Genomic DNA, 20,145 nt, shown 5'->3' on the forward strand with positions numbered 1-20,145 from the left:
GGCGATTGGCAGGAGGACTCCTTGGGGCGCTCCTTCGAAAGGAAAAGGCGGAACTTTTGGAAAAAAGCGTGTGAAGCCTCCACTTCCGGAAACAAAACGGGCAACGAGGGAGCTGCCTGAATCGGCGACAGAGTAGACCGTATGATGCAGGTTTGGCGAAGGGGATGCTGGCTCAGAGTGGGAGTGTCTCTTTTGGATCCGCTTGTTCTGGAGGCTTCGGCCTGGGCCTTTCCTGCCGGCAAGGGGACGAAGTCGTGACCCGCCTCTCTCTCTCTCTCTCTCCCCCCCCCCCCCTTGCAGGAGGACGGAGGAGCCCAGCGGGGGAAGGAAGCGCTGCCTGAGAGGAGGAGGTCCTGACGCGGCTTCCCCTGGAGACGGTGGGGAAAGGTCGGGAGGCTCCGGAGCTGCAGGAGGGATGAGCCCATGGGGACCGCGGGAAAGGCGGCTGCCTGGAGGGCAATGCGGGGAGGAGGAAACGGGAGGAGTCCACGAGACAGGCCAGGAGGGCGGAAGGTCCTTCCGAAGACCCGGGAATCCCCAAAGGATCCAGAAGGGAGGAAAAGAATATCAGTGCTCGGAATGTGAAAAATCCTTCAAGAAAAAGGACCCTTTTCAGAGCCATTTAAGGGTCCATTCACGAGAGGAACCATTTAAGTGCCAGGAGTGTGGAAAGAACTTCAGTCGGAGGGGCAACCTTTATAGACATCAAAGCATCCATTTGAGAGAGAGATTGAAGAAATGCCTGGAGGGCGGAGGGTCCTTTGGGAGACCAGGAAGGCCCCGAAGGATCCAGGAGGGAGGTATGAAATACAAATGTCCAGAATGTAAAAACTTATTCGGGAGAAATGACCATCTTCAAGGCCATCTAAGGGTTCATTCAGGAGAGAAACCTCATAAATGCCTGGATTGTGAAAAGAGCTTCAGTCAAAGGAGCAACCTTTATAAACATCAAAGGATCCACACAGGAAAAAAACCTCATAAATGTCTGGAATGTGGAAAGAGCTTCAAAAAAAAAGAGGTTTTTAAAAGGCATCTAAATATCCACTCAGGAGAAAAGAAATATGAATGCATGGTTTGTGAAAAATCTTTCAAAACAAATGGCAATCTCCAAAGGCATGTAAGGATTCATTCAGGAGAAAGAAAATATGAATGCCCAGAATGTGAAAAATGTTTCAAAACAAATGACTATCTTAAAAGGCATCTAATGGTCCACTCAGGAGAAAAACCTCACAAATGCCTGGAGTGTGGAAAGAGCTTCAGTGAGAGAAGCAGCCTTTATATACATCAAAGAGTCCATTTACAAGAAGAATACAAATGCGGGGAATGTGAAAAATCCTTTAAAACAGTTAATATCCTTGAAAAACATCAAAGAATCCACAAGCCAAATATATGCCTGGAGTGTGGAAAGAGCTTCACTACAAGGGGAAGTCTAGATAGCCATCAAAGAATCCACACAGGAGAAAAACCCTACAAATGCTTAGAGTGTGGAAAGAGCTTCCCTAGTGCTTCAAACCTCGTTCGACATCAAAAAATCCACACAGGAGAAAAACCACATAAATGCCTTGAATGTGGAAAGTGTTTCAGTATGAGAGGAAGTCTGTATAGACATCAAAGGATTCACACAGGAGAAAAACCACATAAATGTCTACAGTGTGGAAAGAGCTTCAGTCACAAGGGAAATCTTGATACCCATCAAAGAATCCACACAGGAGAAAAACCTTATAAGTGCCTGGAGTGTGGAAAGAGCTTCCGTTGTAGCAGCAACCTTTATAAACATGAAAAACTCCATTTACAAAACCCATACCAATGTGTGGAATGCAAAAAATACTTCAAAACAATTCAATTCTTTGAAAAACATCAAAGAATCCACACAGGAGAAAAACCTCATAAATGCCTGGAATGTGGAAAGAGCTTCAGTCAAAGGGTAAGCCTTGAGGACCATCAAAGAATCCACACAGGTGAAAAACCCTACAAATGTGTGGAGTGTGGAATGAACTTCAGTAAGAGGAGCAGCCTTTATAACCATCAAAAGATCCACACAGGAGAAAAACCTCATAAATGCCTGGAGTGTGGAAAGAGCTTCAGTCAGAGGAGCAACCTTTATACACATCAAAGGATCCACACAGGAGAAAAACCTCATAAATGTCTGGAGTGTGGAAAGAGCTTCAGTCGGAGAGGACAACTTTACCTGCATCAAAGAATCCACACAGAAGAAAAAAGATATCAATGTAAAGAGTGTGGAAAAAGCTACCGTTGGAGAGTAAACCTTGATAGACATCAAAGAATCCACTTACAAAAACCATAACAATGTTTGGACTGTGGAAAGAACTTCAGTCAGAGATGAAAACTTTCCCAGCATCAAATAATCCATTAATGAGAAAAACCACATAAATTCCTGGACTGTGGCAAGTGTTTCACTTCGTTCACATCAAACAATCCATTCAGAGAAAAACTATATAAATGTCTTGAGTGTACAAAAAGCTATATTGAGAATAGAGGCCTTCATTGACACCAAAGAAATCAAGTGGGAGAAAAATGATAAACATGCCTAAGTGTGAGAAGTCACAGTGTGTTTCTCAGAAATAGAATTGAATTGCGTATTTAATAGTGTGAATAGACATGCTAGGAATTTATCTCGAATGTACAACCTCTCTGTACCTACAAAGCAACAGAATGATATTCATGACATAATTATAATAATTCCAATATGAGGGTTGAGTAAAGAAGATAAGGGTAAATAATAGGTGCCAAATCTCAGGCTGAATAATAAAGGACTTTTTCAATTGTACATGCTAAATGTTTCAACTAGCTGAAATTGTACCTTTTCCAAGAGAGTCACGTGACTCATGATCCCATGTGAATGTTCTCTCTTTAATCCAATGCTGCTTTCAATTTTTATGCTTAATGTTAATATATTATTAACATATTAATATTATGTTTCTGTCCATGTCTCTGATATAACTGAGCAGGATGATTTCTTCCAGGATGGTTGATTTTAATCATGAAAAAAATCACTATTAAAAAGGCTTGATTTAAATCAACTCGATTTAAATCATAATTTTTAAAGAGCAACTGTTATGTCTGTCGTGCAGAGGCTCCTCCTCTGATCCGCTGTTGACTCATTGACAGTCTCATTCCTTTTAATGGGATGGCTGGTGATGAGGCAGGGACACAACAAGGTGAGGGACATGGTGGGTACCACTAACAGGGGCTGCCATGATGGATCTGAAATGGCAGGTGCTTTTTAATATTTTATTTATAAGCTGCTTAGAAGGTTTCACTTCCATTTTTACTGCTTGCCATTCCCCCTCACACTTGGAGCCTGGTGGTACAAATGTATTTATCTCCAAACAATTACACAGTTTGTGGTCTAGATAGATTTGCAAAACAAGGAATATTCCTGCACTTTGCTTTATGATTTATCTCATGGTTACTGTGAAACTGTGTGAATGTATCAGTGCAGTGCATGTTGTCTCAGCTTGAAGAGCTTGGATTCATTGAATGAATTTTTTACCAAAAATATAAATATTGCATAAAATACAGCTTCATGTTACATAACTAAGCTCGGACACTGCCGTTCTGGTTTAGGGGGAGGCCATGGGTAGGTTCCTCACTTTATAACCCTTTTCCTGCCTATCTTGTACTCTGACTTTCCTTCTTGGGAAAGAAAGAGGGGAGGGAATGAATTGAGGGCCATCTGTTATGTCTCAGCATAAAGACATAAGCAAGTGGCGCCTGCAAACAACTTATTGCTTTCTCAGTCGGCACTTCTAAGGCCAACAAAGCTTTGTGAGATACTAGCCGTATTCTCAGCATATAGGAGGAGAAGTACATTGGGGATTGTACGGATTGAGGCAGGTGTATGTAGGAGATGGTCCTGTGCAGGTGGATACTTAAAGAAGGTGGCGGTCAAAATACAGCCCTGGGAGACTTTTCTGAAAAGGGTGGTTAGCACATTTCATCCAATTGCTGTATGAGAAACACTATTTCTACTGTATTTTCCAAGTTCCTCATAATGATTTCTCAAAACAGAATCAAATGTCGATTTAAAATCAACACAGGCTGCATGTAGTCATTCTCTCCCTGCCACTTTAATTTCTTTCAGTTAGGATAAAGTTTACTCGGAAATCAAAATTTACGCCCTGGATCAGTTTCAACCGATTTCACATTAAATTTAGATTATTTGGCAAAAGGGTACCATTTGGCATAGTTATTTCCGCCTTTCCCCATGAGCCACCCACAGTCCATAATGTCCATCAACAATTTCTGTTCCTTTTGTTATGGGAAGAAACTAGCCATGCTGGGAAATCTGGTTGGGATGTCCTTGTGGTGGGAGTAATTTCTCACGGGAAGCGACAATGCTTGGATGCCATTCCCCCCAATTGTTGCATTCCATCCCACTCCTACCCCTTCTTTATCCAGGTGGGAGTGAAGCAGAATATAAGTGACAGTGCTATTCAGTCTTGACATGCTGACGCCCCCCCCCCAAAGAAAGGTGGACCTGAAACAAAAATAAGCATAAGTTCAAATTATTACTTGATTATCTGTGTTTTCAGGTGGACAAAGAAGCTCCTTTGCTTCTCTCAAGGTCTCTCAAATTCAGAAAAGTTCTTTTCATCTCCTGACCAAAATTGGTTCCTGAGTTTGGAGATTAAGATGTGATTTAAAATCATCAACCAATAATTAAAAATAACAGGAAAAAGGGCTGGGTGTTCTCATTTTCTCCCTGCTTCCCTTTCCTAAGAAGGGGCCAAATGGGCATATTTGCCCTTGGAATACAACTTTGATGGATTGGCTGCCAATAGGGGGAAGCTTCCCCGGAGTCCAGGAGCCCTTCGGACACCAACCTACCTCTTGGAAGGCATCTTCACTCTGACAATTGGCAGTTTAGCCTGCATGGATGAAGTCAGGAAGCCATCAGAATTCCCTAAGAGATGACAGGCCTCCCTTGGCATCCTACCAAATGTCACCCGCTCCACCTTTTACACGTACACCAATGTCAAGAAAATGTCTGCAGGAGGTGACCAAATCAATCACTGAATTTGCCCATTTCGCACAAAAGGCAGATTTTTGTATGTAGACTGCCTCTGTCAATGGAAGCTCCACTCATTAATGTAGCTCTGGATGAACTTCCCATCGCATTCCCTTTCTTTTGCCATGCTGCTGCTTCGGCTGCCATTGAAACGGGGAGGGGGGGGCATGGTATTTGGGAGGGGAATCATATGTGCTGGAGGAATATTCTAGAAGCTGTCCTGAGCATCTCATTGCACATGTGGAGAAAGGGAGTTTCCAGCCAAGGTTAACTGTCCAGCATTCTACCCTGATGAGGTTTTTTGAAGATATCTCCCACCTGACAGTTGGGTGAATTATTATTGGACTATGGACTGGGGTGCCAAGGTGAGGGGATTGAGGTATACATGATATTAATTGCTTTCGCACCCAATTAACCAGACTCAGCTTTGCTTTGCTACTATTCGTTTGTAATTAGTAAAAGTACACTTAATTTCAAACAAATGGAGTTGAGTGGTTTCTTTCCTGATTATTAAATGAAGCAGCATCTGACATTAAGATGAGTCTCACCTCGCACCCAACCCAGAGCGAACACCTTCCAAGGGGGGTGTCCTCACAGAAGGAAAAGAAAAATGTCTTTACATGAAAGCAACCAGGAAGAAGAAATGGGTGCAATGGCAGCACCATCTTTAACAGAAATGCTGGCCGACCTGAGAGTGGAGGAAACTGCTGTTCCACCCAGGTGGACTTGGGGAGTGGGACAGAAAGAGGAAATGAGGAAATTCATTGATAAAAACTTGGAAAGGGGCTTCATTAAACCAGCAAGGCCCAAGGTAGCTGCAGCAGTATTGTTCAGAGAAAAGAAAGATGGCTCCTTCAGGTTATGTGTTAATTTCAAAAATTTAAACTGCATATTTGCCCAGAACCTCTACCCTTTACCACTAATGAAAGATATGCTGGCCCAACTAGGGAAGGGGAGGATTTTCACTAAATTGGACCTACGGGACCATACTATTGGGTCAGAATTAGGGAGACGAATGGAAAACTGCTTTCAACTGCAGTTTGGTTGCTTCCAATTTCGAGTAATGCCATTTGGCCTCCAGGGGGCGCCAGCAGTCTTCATGCAACTGATTAATCAGGTTTTGCATGACCATCTTTACAAAGGCGTAATGGTCTATTTAGATAATATCCTTATTTACACGGAAACATGTGAAGAACACGTGAAGCTTGTTCGCACGGTTCTGAAGAAACTCTGAGCTGCAGAACTTTATGCCAAATTGTTCAAGTGCGAATTTCATCAGGAATGGGTTGATTACCTGGGTTATCGAATCTCCCACAAGGGGATAGAAATGGACCCCGCTAAGGTCAAGGCTGTCACCAAATTGGAGGCCCCACGTACACATAAGTAATTACAGAGGTTTGCTAACTTCTATCGTCAGTTTATTCTCTCGTTCGCTAAGATAGCTCTCCCTATAACTAACCTCCTTAAATCAAAAGGAGGAGCTAAGCCCAAACCTAGCAAACCATTGTCTGGACTATGGAGTGTCAAGCTGCTTTCGAAAAGCTGACACGCCTCTTTGCGGAGGAACCGGTCCTGAAGCACCCAGACATGGACGCACTTTTTGTGGTCCAGGCTGACGCCAGTGATGTGGCAGTGGGGGCGATACTGCTTCAAGCAAATAGCCAAGGTAAATTACAACCCTGCGCTTACACCTCTCGCAAACTGACCGACACAGAAAGACATTGGGATATTTGGGAGAAGGAGGCTTTTGCTGTTTGTTGGGCTTTAACAACCTGGCACCATTTTCTAGAGGGCGCCAAACACCCTTTTGAGGTGTGCACTGACCATAAAAATTTGGAGGCGTTGAGAACCTCCAGAAAACTTTCTCCCAAATACATGCGCTGGGCTCAGCATTTCAATAGATTCAATTTTACTTTGAAATACATACCGGGAGGGAAATTTTTTATGGCTGATGCTTTGTCCAGACTTCCACAGGACAACTGTTCAAAGCTCAGTGTTGTCCAACCTGTTATTCCCACAAAAAGCCTGGCTGCTCCTGTTGTCACTAGAAGTCAAACAACTTCTAAATTAGAGGTCACAAAGGACTTTATCTCTGACCTAAAGAAGGCCCTTGCAAAGGATGACTGGTTCCAGCAACACATGGATGAATGCATATAAAAGATGGATTGGCTTGGATTGGTGCTAAATTATACATCCCTGTGTCCATTAGGACCATCGTACTCCAACGGGCACATGACTCTCGCATGGCTGGACACTTTGGGTTCATCAAGACCCTGCATCTCGTTAAGAGACAATTTTGGTGGCCGCCTTTGAAAAAGGACATTGAGGCTTATGTAGCTAGTTGTCCCGTTTGTGCTGCGGCGAAACGGCCTCCGGGAAAGCCCCAAGGATTGCTCCAGGCGGTAGCTCACCCAGAAGCCCCATGGAAGATCTCTATGGATTTCATTGTTGAACTTCCAGAGAGTCAAGGGAACACAGTAATCTGGGTTGTTACTGACTTGTTCTCCAAGCAAGTTCATTTCATTCCTTGCTCCAAGATCCCTTCCGCTAAATCTCTCGCTAAGATGTTCATCTCACATATATATCGCTTGCATGGGATACCCAACGGCATCATTTCTGATAGGGGTGTTCAATTCACCTCCCTATTCTGGAAAGAATTCCTAAAACGGATTGGCTCCGCCCAGGTATTAAGCTCCTCTCACCATCCTCAGACTAATGGCGCCTGCGAGAGGACTAATTCTGTGCTAGAACAATATTTATGTTGTTTCATCAACTACCAGCAAGATGATTGGGTGGAATTATTGCCTCATGCTGAAGTGGCTTACAACAATTCCGTGCACAGTAGCACTAGCTTTACCCCTTTTTGTGTGGTATACGGACAGGATTTTGTGCCCATTCCAGAGATTCCTCGAGAGAACCCGCAAGTGTCTTCACTATCCGAATGGAGTGACCGCCTTCGGGAAGTATGGCCTTTGACACTCTGGGCTCCAGATGCTGCACACTGCACTCATAAGAAGCATGCTGATAGGAAACGGACTAAGCCCCATGAATATAAAGTTGGTGATCGGGTTTATTTATCCACTAAGTTCCTTCAAATGACTCATAAGTTGAAGAAGTTGGGCCCCAAATATGTTGGCCCGTTCCCAATTATCAAGATCATCAACCCTGTCTCCATCCGCCTCCAGTTACCTAAGCACCTCAGCCAGGTTTATCCTGTTTTTCATGTTAATCTCCTAATGCCTGAACTTACTTCTTCGTTGAGAGCTCCTCTTCCGCCTCCACCCGCCCCCCTCTTGATAGAGGGAGAGCAGCATTTTGAGGTCCGTGAGATTTTGGACTCTCGTAAACGGAGGAACCGTGTTCAGTACCTTGTTGCTTGGAAGCATTTTCCCCCATCTCACACTGAATGGGTTGACAAGTCCCATGTTCGAGCTCCCCGTCTACTCCGCAAGTTCTACTCTACCTACCCTGACAAGCCCTGATTCTTGGATGGACTGCTAATTTTCCTGTTTTCCCTCCCCTTCCCATCTCTCTTTTCTGTGTCCTGTTGTCTGTCTGTTTTGTCTGTGTTCTTTCATTTCTGCAGGTTTGACCGCCCTTTTCTGGAGGAGGGCCGGATGTCAGCCTCTGCCTTGCTGCTGCTTCGGCTGCCATTGAAACGGGAGGGGAGGCATGGTATTTGGGAGGGGAATCATATGTGCTGGAGGAATATTCTAGAAGCTGTCCTGACCATCTCATTGCGCATGTGGAGAAAGGGAGTTTCCAGCCAAGGTTAACTGTCCAGCATTCCACCCTGATGAGGTTTTTTGAAGATATCTCCCACCTGACAGTTGGGTGAATTATTATTGGACTATGGACTGGGGTGCCAAGGTGAGGGGATTGAGGTATACATGATATTAATTGCTTTCACACCCAATTAACCAGACTCAGCTTTGCTTTGCTACTATTCGTTTGTAATTAGTAAAAGTGCACTTAATTTCAAACAAATGGAATTGAGTGGTTTCTTTTCTGATTATTAAATGAAGCAGCATCTGACACTCTTGTGTTTTGTTCCCTCATCCCAGGTTATCTCCCTCTGTGATTTCTGCTTAAGTGAGAAAGCTTTTTGTGACTCCCAAAATAATAAAACAATTGAGAAGATAGGAAAAAAATCCTGTCCCCTTGAACTTCTGCCAAATAAAATACTACATGGCTTAATGACCCTCTTTTACCCAAGTTCCACATGTTGGGCAATCCAGCAGTTAAAGAGACCCAGAAAGAATCCAACGTGGATCATATCAATGACATGATTTCCTTTTTCCAACAATGAGTTATTGATTTCTATGAGGAAACTCATTAGCAGGAACCATTGGCAGGAGATTCTCCTCTTTAGGTCCTCTTTAACTGGAGACTGTCTCCTGTTGTGCAAGAATTCAGAATTCTTATATCCAGGAAGAATAATTGTCCTGCATCAAATAGAGGCCATTTACTTGCTATTTAAAAACACACTTGAGTGAGTCACATATGGACAGTTTATTTATTCATTTGGATCCTGGCTTTATTATTTTTGCAAATAAGAACAATTACAAGAAAAGGAAGGAGCCAATTTGGAGCTCAGGGTTGGACTGAGGGGCCTTTGGAGCTCTCTGAGCCCCTCCCTCTTCCAGCCACGGTGACCCCTCCCTCCTCTCAACAACAACCCTGTGAGGTGGGCTGGACTAAAGAGCGGCTGCCCCACACTTGAACTCAGGCTCTCTTGCTTTCTCCCCACTGGATCCCCTTTATAGGCAGCTATAAGGTCTCCGCCCCAGAAGAGCCCCTGAGCTTCCCCGGCCTCAATAGGGGGGAAAGCGGGTGGGGGAGAAGGGCCCCAAACAATGAGATTCCTCCGCCCCACCTATGCGGGGAACCATAGCAACCATCTACAGCGCGCACGCGCCATCTGGATGGTTGAAGGAAGGCGGACGCCGATTGGTCGCTCTGGGGCAGGAGGACTCCTTGAGGCGGTTCCTATAGGAGGAGACCGGATGATGCAGGTTTGGCGAAGGGGATGCTGGGAGTCGCAGTCTGGGAGGATAGCTTTCGGGTCCGCTCAAAGTAGAGGATTTGGCCTGGGCCTTCGGTGCGAGAAAGGGGACGCAGCCCTGACCCATATCTATCTATCTATCTATCTATCTATCTATCTATCTATCTATCTATCTATCTATCTATCTATCTATCTCTCCCTCTCTCCCTCTCTCTCTCTCTTTCTATCTCTCCCTCTGTCTCCTTCTCTCTCTCTCTCTATCTCCTTCTCTCTCTCTCTCTCTCTCTCTCTCTCTCTCTCTCTCTCTCTCTCTCTCTCTCTCTCTCTCTCTCTCTCTCTCTCTCTCTCTCTCTCTCTCTCTCTCACATATCAATGTCTGTGTTGTAGAAAGAGCTTCAGTCAGAGAGAACATCTTAACAGACATCAAAGAATCCACTCATGGGAGAAAAGCTGCATCAATGTCTTAAATGTGGAAAGCGCTATACTGACTGTAGAGGCCTCTATCGACACCAAATAATTCACATGGGAGAAAAATGATAAACATCCCTGAGTGTGATTAGACCTTTAGCTCCTTTAGTGCGAAATCTCAGGCTGAATAATAAAGCACTTTTTCAATTGTACATGCTAAATGTTTCAACTGGCTATAATTGTTCCTTTTCACCAAAGACTCACGTGACTCATGATGCCATTTCCCATGTGAACATTCTCTTTTTAATGCAATGCTCATTTCAATTGTTATGCTTACTATTATGTTACTGCCCATGTCTCTTAGATAACTAACTGAGCAGGATGATTTCTTCCAGGGTGGGTTTGATTTAGAGCAAGTTGATTTTAATCATGAAAAAAATCAAATTAAAAAGGCTTGATTTCAATCAACTCAATTTAAATTATAATTTTTAAAGAGCAACTGTTACCTCTGTCATGCAGAGGCTCCTCCTCTGGCCTGCTGTTGACTCACCCCACTTTCCTAGGGAGGGAGCCTTTTCGGCTCCGCACCAAACTTGGTGCCTGAGTTGGAGATTAAGATATGATTTAAAATGATCAAGCAATAATGAAAAGTAACAGAAAGAGGCAGACGGAGGTTGAGTGGGCCTTCTGGGACTGTGATTTTCCTCCCCATCCAGGCTCCCTCCCTAGGAAAGTGGGGGGGGGGGAAATTGGGGGACACTCAAGCAGGTGAAAGTCCAAATGTGCATTTTCGCCCTTGGAATTCATCTCTGATAAATTGGTTGCAAATAGAGGGAAGATTTCCCAGAGTCCAGGAGCCCTTTTGAAACCAACTTACCTCTTGGAAGGCATCTTCAGTCTGATAAATGGCAGTAACTGGCAGCTTAGACTGCATGAATGAGGTCATAAAGCCACCAGAATTCCCTAGGAGATGACAGGCCTCCCTTGGCATCCTACCCAGTGGTAGGTTCTGGCAGCCACTACTGCTGGTTGGATCAGGGAACCGTTGCGCACGCATTTGCAGTACAATGAAAATTGCTCTGCCAATGCACAGAAACCAAAAACAAAATGATGGATCCTATGGTGCTTTTGGAAGAACTGTTTTGGGAGCGTACCAGGCCTCAGTCACTGCCTGTTCCAGCGACCCAGGCTGCCAACCTACTACCAGTACCACAGAACCAGGCCGAACCAGTAGGAACCCACCACTGATCCTACCAAAGGTCCCCTTTTACACATACACCAATGCCAGGCAAATGTCTATAGGAGGCAACCTAATCAATCACTAAAGCTTCCCATTTCTCACAAAAGGCAGATTTTTTGTATGTAGACTGCTTCTGTCAAGGGAAGCTCCACTCATTAAGGTAGCTCTGGATGAGCTTCCCATCGCATTCCCTTTCTTTTGCCATGCTCTTTTGTGTTTTGTTCCATCATCCCAGGTGAGCTCCCTCCATGATTTCTCCTTAGGTAAGAAACCTTTTTGTGAATCCCAAAGAAAAATGCTGTCTGCCTTGAACAATTTCTGCCAAAAGAAAATACTGCATAGCTTCATGATGTTGAGTCCCCCAAGGCACAAGACCCTCTTCTGGCCACGTTCCAAAGGTTGAGGGATCCAGCAGTTAAAGAGACCCAGAAATAAACCAACTTGGATCCTATCAACAATGTATGATTTCCTGTTTCCTTTTTCCAACAATGACGTATTGATTTCTATGAGGAAATTCACTATGAGGAACCATTGGCAGGAGATTCTCCTCCTTAGGTCCTCTTTAACTGGAGACCGTCTCCTTTTGTGCAAGAATTCAGAATTCTTATATCCAGGAAGAAAATGTATCCATGTAGTTGCTCTTTAAAAACACACTTGAGTGAGTCACATATGGAGAGTTTCTTTATTTATTTGGATCCTGACTTTATTATTTGTGCAAATGAGGCTGAGAAGAGATGCAAGAAAAGGAAGGAGACTATTTGAAGCTCAGGGTTGGACTGAGGGGCCTTTGGAGCTCTCTGAGCCCCACCCCCTTCCAGCCACGGTGACCCCTCCCTCCTCTCTTCTCCCAACAACCACCCTGTGAGGTGGGTTGGACCGAAAGAGCTTCCCTTGCTTTCTCCCCCAGTGCCTCCATCACTGGACCCCACTGGCTCCCCTTTATGGGCGGCTATAAGGTCTTCAACCCAGAAGAGCCCCTGAGCTCCCCGGCCTCAATAGGTGGGGAAGAGGGAGGGAGAAGGACCCCAAAGAAAGATCAAAGGGAGCCCTCCGCCCCCACCTCCGCGGGGAACCATAGCAACCATCCACCGCGCGCACGCTCCATCTGGCTGGTTGAAGGAACGCGGACGCCGATTGGTCGCTCTGGGGAGGGCCACGATTGGCAGGAGGACTCCTTGCGGCGGTTCCTATAAAGGAAAAGGCGCAACTTCTGGAAAAAAAAGGGGCTGAAGCCTCCACTTCCGGAAAAAGAATGGCACAGAGGGAGCTGCCTAATCGGCGATAGAGGAGTCCGGATGATGCAGGTTTGGCGAAGGGGATGCTGGGAGTCGCAGTCTGGGAGGATAGCTTTCGGGTCCGCTCAAAGCGGAGGCTTTGGCCTGGGCCTTCGGTGCGGGGAAGGGGACGCAGCCCTGACCCGCCACTCTCTCTTTCTCTCCCCTGCAGGAAGGCAGGAAGCGGAGGAGAAGAGCGGGCCCCGCAGAGCAGCCGTGCCCTGTCCCGGCGCGGTTTCCCCGTGAGACGGCGGTGAAAGGCTGGGAGGCTCCGGGGCTGCAGGAGGGATGAGCCCAGGGAGACCCCGGAAAAGTCGGCTGCTTGGAAGGCGATGCGGGGAGGAGAAGGAAACGGGCGGAGACCCTGAGACGGGCTTGGAAGGCGGAGGTTCCTTCGGAAGATCCCGGAATCCCCAAAGGATCAAGGAGGAAGGAAAGAACTATCAGTGCCCGGAATGTGAAAAAGCCTTCAAAAGAAATAGAGAACTTAAAGACCATCTGAGAATCCACACAGGAGAGAGACCATTTAAATGCTTTGAGTGTGGATACAGCTTCCGTCAAAGAGGACATCTTTATAGACATGAAAGGATCCATTGCGGAGAGAAACTGAATAAATGCCTGGAGTGTGGAAAGAGATTCCGTGAAAGGGGACATCTTTATAGACATCAAAGGATCCACTGGAGGGAGAAACCGAATATATGCCTGGATGGCAGAGTGTCCTTCGGAATACCAGGGAATCCCCAAAAGATCCAGGAGGGAGAAAAGAAATATCAATGCCTGAAGTGTGGAAAGAGTTTCAAAAGAAAGGATGTTCTTAAAAAGCATCTAAGTATCCACTCAGAAGAAAAGAAATACGAATGCCCGAAATGTGAAAAATATTTCAAAACAGTTGAGCATGTTCTAAGGCATCTAAGGATCCACTCAGGAGAAAAGAAATACAAATGCCCAGAATGTGAAAAATCTTTCAAAACAAATGACCATCTTCAAAGGCATCTAATGATCCACTCCGGAAAAAAACCTCATAAATGCCTGGAGTGCGGAAGGAGCTTCAGTCAGAGAAGCAGCCTTTATATACATCAAAGAGTCCATTTACAAGAAGAGTACAAATGCGGGGAATGTGAAAAATCCTTTAAAACAATTCAAAACTTTGAAAAACATCTGAGAATCCACAAGCCGAATATATGCCTGGAGTGTGGAAAGAGCTTCAGTCAAAAGGGAAGTCTTGATATCCATCAAAGAATCCACACGGGAGAAAAACCTTACAAATGCCTCAAGTGTGGAAAGAGCTTCACTAGTGGTTCACACCTCCGTCGACATCAAAGAATCCACACAGGAGAAAAACCATATAAATGCCTCGAATGTAGAAAGTGTTTTGGTACAAAAGCAAGTCTATATGGCCATCAAAGAATTCACACAGGAGAAAAACCACATAAATGTTTGCAGTGTGGAAAGAGCTTCAGTCAAAAGGGAAATCTTGATACCCATCAAAGAATCCACACAGGAGAAAAACCCTTCAAATGTCTTGAGTGTGGAAAGAGCTTTGCTGAGCGTGGTAGCCTCCGTCAACACCAAAGAATTCACACAGGAGAAAAACCACATAAATGTCTGCATTGTAGAAAGAGCTTCAGTCGGAGAGGACACCTTAACAGACATCAAAGAATCCACTCATGGGAGAAACCACATAAATGTCTGGAGTGTGGAAAGAGCTTCAGTCAGAGAGGAAAACTTTCACTGCATCAAACAATCCATTCAGGAGAAAAGCCGCATAAATGTCTTGAATGTGGAAAGAGCTATACTCAGCGTAGAGGCCTCCAGCAACACCAAATAATTCATATGGGAGAAAAATGATAAACATGCCTGGGTGTGAGAAGACCTTCAATCCCAGAGTGTATCTCAGGAATTGAATTGTATTGCCTATTTAATTTGTCCAAGTGTGAATAGGCACCCAAGGAATTTGTCTTGCCTGCACAAGCTCTCAGTGTATCTACAAAGCAACAGAATAATAATATTCATGACATAACTATAATAATTCCAATATGAGGGTTGAGTAAAGAAGATAATAAGGGTAAATCATAGCTGCCAAATCTCAGGCTGAATAATAAAGCACTTTTTCAATTGTACATGCTAAATGTTTCAACTGGCTGAAATTGTACCTTTTCACCAGAAACTCACGTGACTCATGATGCCATTTCCCATGTTAACGTTCTATTTTTAATGCAATGCTCATTTCAATTATGCTTAATATTATGGGATGTTACTGTCCATGTCTCTTAGATAACTGTAACTGAGCAGGATGATTTCTTCCAGGGTGGGTTTGATTTAAAGCAGGTCGATTTAAATCATGATATAAATCACTATTAAAAAGGCTTGATTTAAATCAACTCGATTTAAATCACAATTTTTAAAGAGCGACTTATGTCTGTCACGCAGAGACTCCTCCTCTGACCCGCTGTTGACTCATTGACAGTCTCATTCCTTTTAATGGGATGGTTGGTGATGCGGCAGGGACACAACAAGATGAGGGACGTGGTGGGTAGCAGATGAGTGGATGCCCACTAACAGAGGCTGCCATGATGGATCTGAAAGGGCAGGTGCTTTTTAATATTTCATTTATAAGCTGCTTAGAAGGTTTCACTTCCATTTTTACCGCTTGCCTTTTCCTCTCACACTTGGAGCCTGGTGGTACAAATGTATTTATCGCCAAACAATCATAGTTGTAGTGTACATAGATTTGCAAATCAGTGGGATAAAGGAACATTCCTGCACTTTGCTTTAATTTATAACTAAATTATTAATGCATCTTAAATAGATATTTATGTTTAGATTTTTACCATTTTATTAAAATAAATTTGATAAAAAAATAACAAAAAAAGATTTAATTTTGAAAAATATTTTTTTTAAAAAAAATTAATCTATTTTTATCCACTCATATTTCTTCCATGCAATCAACACTTATTTTGTACTTTTTCTACTGTATGGTGTATAAAAGGAATCCTGATTCTGTGTCCTGGATTCCCTCTTCATTAAGGGAAATACCTTAATATTCTAATAAGTTGCCTTTAAATGGACATCCCATTCGGTGTCTAATTGGAGCAAGGGTTCCCTGGCTGAATCTAGGGATAATTTGGCCCTTATTGAGCCAGATGTGAAAGTGCTTTTTCCTGGCATTGTTTGATACAATCTCTATGGGTTTTCCAAATATTGATACCAATAGTTTTTTGAGAGCTGCAGAATTGACTGAAAGATGGGCATTATAACAATGTTTTAAATGAATAAGTCTCATTAGGGATCTATTTGATCTCCCACTAGATGCAGAGACTAGTAGTCACTAGGGGTTCCCCAGTTGTCAGGATAGTGAAAGTCCCCCATCACTATGCTTTCTGTTCATCAGCTAAATCGGCGTCCACCCTCCTTCAGCCAGCTAGAGGCCACCTACAAGAGTCCCTAGTCTCACTTGGAGGTGAGGCAAAGGGCTCCCTTTGATTTTTTGGGTCCCCTCCTCCCCACTAAATGAAGGCAGGTGGAGGTTGAGGGGCCCTTCTTTGGCTGCAGCTCCCCCCCATCCGGGGTTCCTCCCTTGGTAAGGCGGGGAGGTCTTGGAGGTAAGAACTGCAGGGGCTGCAAATTTGACATCATTTTAATGTTCTCGTTTTGCATTAAAGACCTGATATAATCTGATGCAGGAGCCCAATGAGGTTCTCCAGGTGTTTTTAGATGTATGGAGGAAGTTCCCTTCTCAGTTAACACAATAAGAACAGCGAGCTGGAAGGGGCCTTAGATGTCTTCTAGTCCAACCCTCTGCTCAAGCAGGAGAGTTTAAGTCTTGAGATATGATAGAACCTAGAAGCTTGAAGGTCTCTACTGTTGATAACTTTGTTGTTTCGTATTGTAAGAGGTGATAGTATGGGAGGGTTTCTCCTAAAATCTACTAAGATTTCTATGGCTTTTAGTGTATTTAGTTCATGATTGTTTGGATTGCACCCCAAGGCTAGTTGTTCAACCTCCGTCTGTATGCAGGTTTGTCGTTGTCTAGAATGCAGTCACCGGCTGACTGCAAGGAAAGTTAATCTAACACCAGCCAAGCTGAGCAGGCCATGCAAATGCAGCCATGATGGCTTCCCTTCCCGGGGGACACATCTTGTGGAGAATCGGCTAAGGAGCCATGTGGAGATTGTGGCTGTAAAGTGGTCTTAATGTCCATTGAACATTATGAAATTCTGATGCCTGCTCTCAAAACTGTCCGTGTGTCTATGTGTGTGTAGCATATGTATGGGTATGTGTCAGTGGTGGGTTTCAAATTTTTTTGAACCTACTCTGTGGGTGTGGCCTCCTTTGTGGGAGTGGCTTGCCGGCCATGTGCTTTCTCCCCCAGCTCTCTCTTTCCTTCCTTTTGTCTCTGTCCCTTTTTCCTTTTTTTCTTTCATCTCTCACTTTTTCTTTCTTTTTTCTTTCTTCTTTCTTTCTCTTTCTCTCTCTCTCTCTGTGTGGGGGGAATTCAAAGGGTTGATACTTCTTCAAACGGAAGAAAAGTGATTGAATCCGATGTGCTGCTCCAGATACCGCAGAGTCTCTTCTCTCCCTAGGAGGTAACACAGCGGTTGTGGAGAGGATGTGTCATCTCCCAGAAAATCCTGCAGAACCTGGTCAGGCATCGTTTCTAGGTGATTAAAACCTGTTGAGTATTCCTGGGAAGTTTTTCAATGAGATGAGACCTTTTATTTTGAATTTGAGAATTCCCACATGCAGGATTATTACAATGCATCATCTGGATGGTTCTTGGAACTGCGGTTACACTAAAGTGACCAGATTTTAAAATTGGTAAAGCGGGACACCATTGACTGGGTGTGGGGGAGGGGGGTGGCAGTGTGTTCTTGATTAAAAATTTTGCCATCCGGCGCTGCGGCTGAGGTGAAACTGCCAAAGTCCCCCCCCTGCTCGGAGCACCTGAGCTGGGCACCGCGTTACCCCTGCCGCCTCCTACTCCGCTGTGCTTTTGAGAAGCCATGTGGCCTTTTTTTTCCTGCTCCCGCCCCCTCCGCCCCCTTCCTACTGTTTCCCGCGGCCTCATGGCTCCTCAAAAGCACGGCAGAGGAGGAGGGGGCAGGGATAATGCGGTGCCCAGCTGAGGTGTTCTGAGCGGAGGGGGAGACGTTGCTGCCACGGGCGGGGGAGCTGGCGGGAGCTTGGCAGTTTCACCTCAGCCGCAGCGCCGGGCGGCAAAAGTTTTAATCAAGAACACCCCCAGGGAGGGAGGCGAAAGGGAGGAAGGGAAGAGAAGGGAGGGAGGGAGGAAGAACCCGGCTTTCCCGAGAATAGTCTGCTCTGGGCCGAGGAGGGCGAACCAAGAAGTTTAGATGGGACTGCTGGCAGTTGCAAAGCAGCCTCCCCCCGATTGCCTTCCCCCAACGCCCCCCAACCCTTTCAAAAGCCATCCCCATCAGCTCACCCAGACCAGGTTGCTGACGGCGGCTTGAACGGCGGCCACCGGGGCGGTGAGGTCCGGGATGGCCTTGCCGTCTACCTCGCCCTCCTCGTGCATGATGACCAGGTGAGAGATCTGCTGGGTCACCGGCTCCAGGATGCTCTCGATGGTGCGGGTGTGGAAGACCGGCATGGCTGCAGGGAGAGCGGCGCCCAAGAGAAGCGGGCAAAAAAAAAAAAAAAACTTCCAATAGCTGAGCCGCTTGGCCCGGTACTGAGCACTGGGGGCTTTGGGGAAGTCCTTCAGACTTCGGGGAACGGAGCCACAGCCGAGCAGGGACTTCCCCCTCAAAAAAGAAACCTCGCTTCGCCCAGCTCAGCCCTCCGCTCCGCAGACCTGACCCCATGCCACTAATCCCCAGTTCTAGCCACATGCAAAGGATCTCCCCAGCTTCCGGAGCCTGTGACAGTAGAAATCACTGTGCGGCAGTTGCAAACTGCTGTGCGTTGTTTTCTTGCCATGTTTGCGGCTGACCAAAAAATCGGGACTTTTTAAAAATGCCGCAGGACGCGGGACAAATTGTTCAAAAGCGGGACGTCTAGTCACCTTAAATTACACATAATTGCAAACTTCAGCAATTCTTTGCTTGCAGTGTTCCCAAGCATGTACAAGGACACAGGATGAAACAATGTATAACCTGTAACATTTGCTGCTTTGAATGTATAACATTTGATTCTTTCATTGTGTGAGAAAACATGCATATTCTCATGAGCACCAGTGATATAATTGCTAACCAATTACTGTACCTTGGAGATTTGTTAACCAATAATGAAATAACAGGTAAAGTAAGTGAGAACTGAGAAACTAAGAAACTATATAAATCATGTCTGATGCTCAATAAAATGCTGTTGATTCTGCTATCCGTGGATTGGTTTCCTTTCACTCATCTTCAGCATTTGGGAACAAATGCAATAAATCAAATGTTATACATTTGTGCACCCTAAAACTATTGAAGATGAATTAGCTAATTTACAAGCTTCTATAAGGTTTATAAATGGTCTGATTACCTGAAAGCTAAACGTATTTTAGATAAAGGAGGGAATCAAATGTTATACATTTATCTTCTGAGTTTGCAATCTTTTATATAATGTCTTGGTAAAATGAAAATCAACACTGCCGTTTTCTTGCTTACCGCTTCTTGTAAAGATCTAGGACTACCTGTACAGCTTGGGGGCAATATAACCAACCTTCACAAACAATAACTACAAAATACACCCCAGAGACAGTAAGCAGGGTTGAGTCATCCAGCCCCTCCCTCCTTCTAGCAGCCTTATCAGCCCCTCCCTCCCCAGATCCACCTTCTCCTTTCTCATCCCTCCTGTTGTACAGGTAGTACAACTTGGGTAATATCGAAATTGCCCAATTTTCTACTTCCTTTTTCCCACAATAATGTGTTGGAATGAGAGGAAATTCATTAGCAGGAACCGTTGGCAGGATCTTCTCATTCTTAGGTCCTCCAAAGACATCTGCTTTGGCATTTGGCCCTGTAGTTGCTATTTCAAAGAAGACTTGAGTGAGTCACATATGGAGACTTTATTTATTTGGATCCTGACTTTATTATTTCTACAAATAAGAACAATTACAAGAAAAGGAAGGAGACTATTTGGGGCTCTCGGAGCCCCTCCCCCTTCCAGCCACGGTGACCCCTCCCTCCTCTCTTCCCCCAACAACAACCCTGTGAGGTGGGCTGGACCGAAAGAGCGG

The 20,145-nt window shown here is 44.9% G+C and overlaps 2 protein-coding genes and 1 long non-coding RNA gene across 3 annotated transcripts; all 3 read left to right on the forward strand.

The window, feature by feature from the left end:
* Positions 1-75: 75 nt before the first annotated feature.
* Positions 76-919, forward strand: LOC116518946. Its single transcript, XR_004256601.1, has 2 exons — positions 76-150; positions 301-919. It is a non-coding gene; the product is annotated as an uncharacterized LOC116518946 (long non-coding RNA).
* A 41-nt stretch (positions 920-960) lies between these two features.
* LOC116518945 (zinc finger protein 420-like) lies at positions 961-3,408 on the forward strand. The gene has a single exon (XM_032232514.1). It carries the CDS (start codon positions 1,070-1,072, stop codon positions 2,303-2,305), a length of 1,236 nt encoding a protein of 411 aa, XP_032088405.1. The 5' UTR covers positions 961-1,069; the 3' UTR covers positions 2,306-3,408.
* A 9,432-nt stretch (positions 3,409-12,840) lies between these two features.
* LOC116519091 (zinc finger protein 347-like) lies at positions 12,841-15,747 on the forward strand. Its single transcript, XM_032232771.1, has 2 exons — positions 12,841-12,989; positions 13,132-15,747. The coding sequence occupies exon 2, from the start codon at positions 13,248-13,250 to the stop codon at positions 14,805-14,807; it is 1,560 nt and encodes a 519-aa protein (XP_032088662.1). The 5' UTR covers positions 12,841-12,989; positions 13,132-13,247; the 3' UTR covers positions 14,808-15,747.
* The last annotated feature ends 4,398 nt before the right edge of the window (positions 15,748-20,145 follow it).

This window comes from Thamnophis elegans, chromosome 16, assembly GCF_009769535.1.
Source record: "Thamnophis elegans isolate rThaEle1 chromosome 16, rThaEle1.pri, whole genome shotgun sequence".
In the NCBI taxonomy this organism is placed as follows: Eukaryota; Metazoa; Chordata; class Lepidosauria; order Squamata; family Colubridae; genus Thamnophis; species Thamnophis elegans.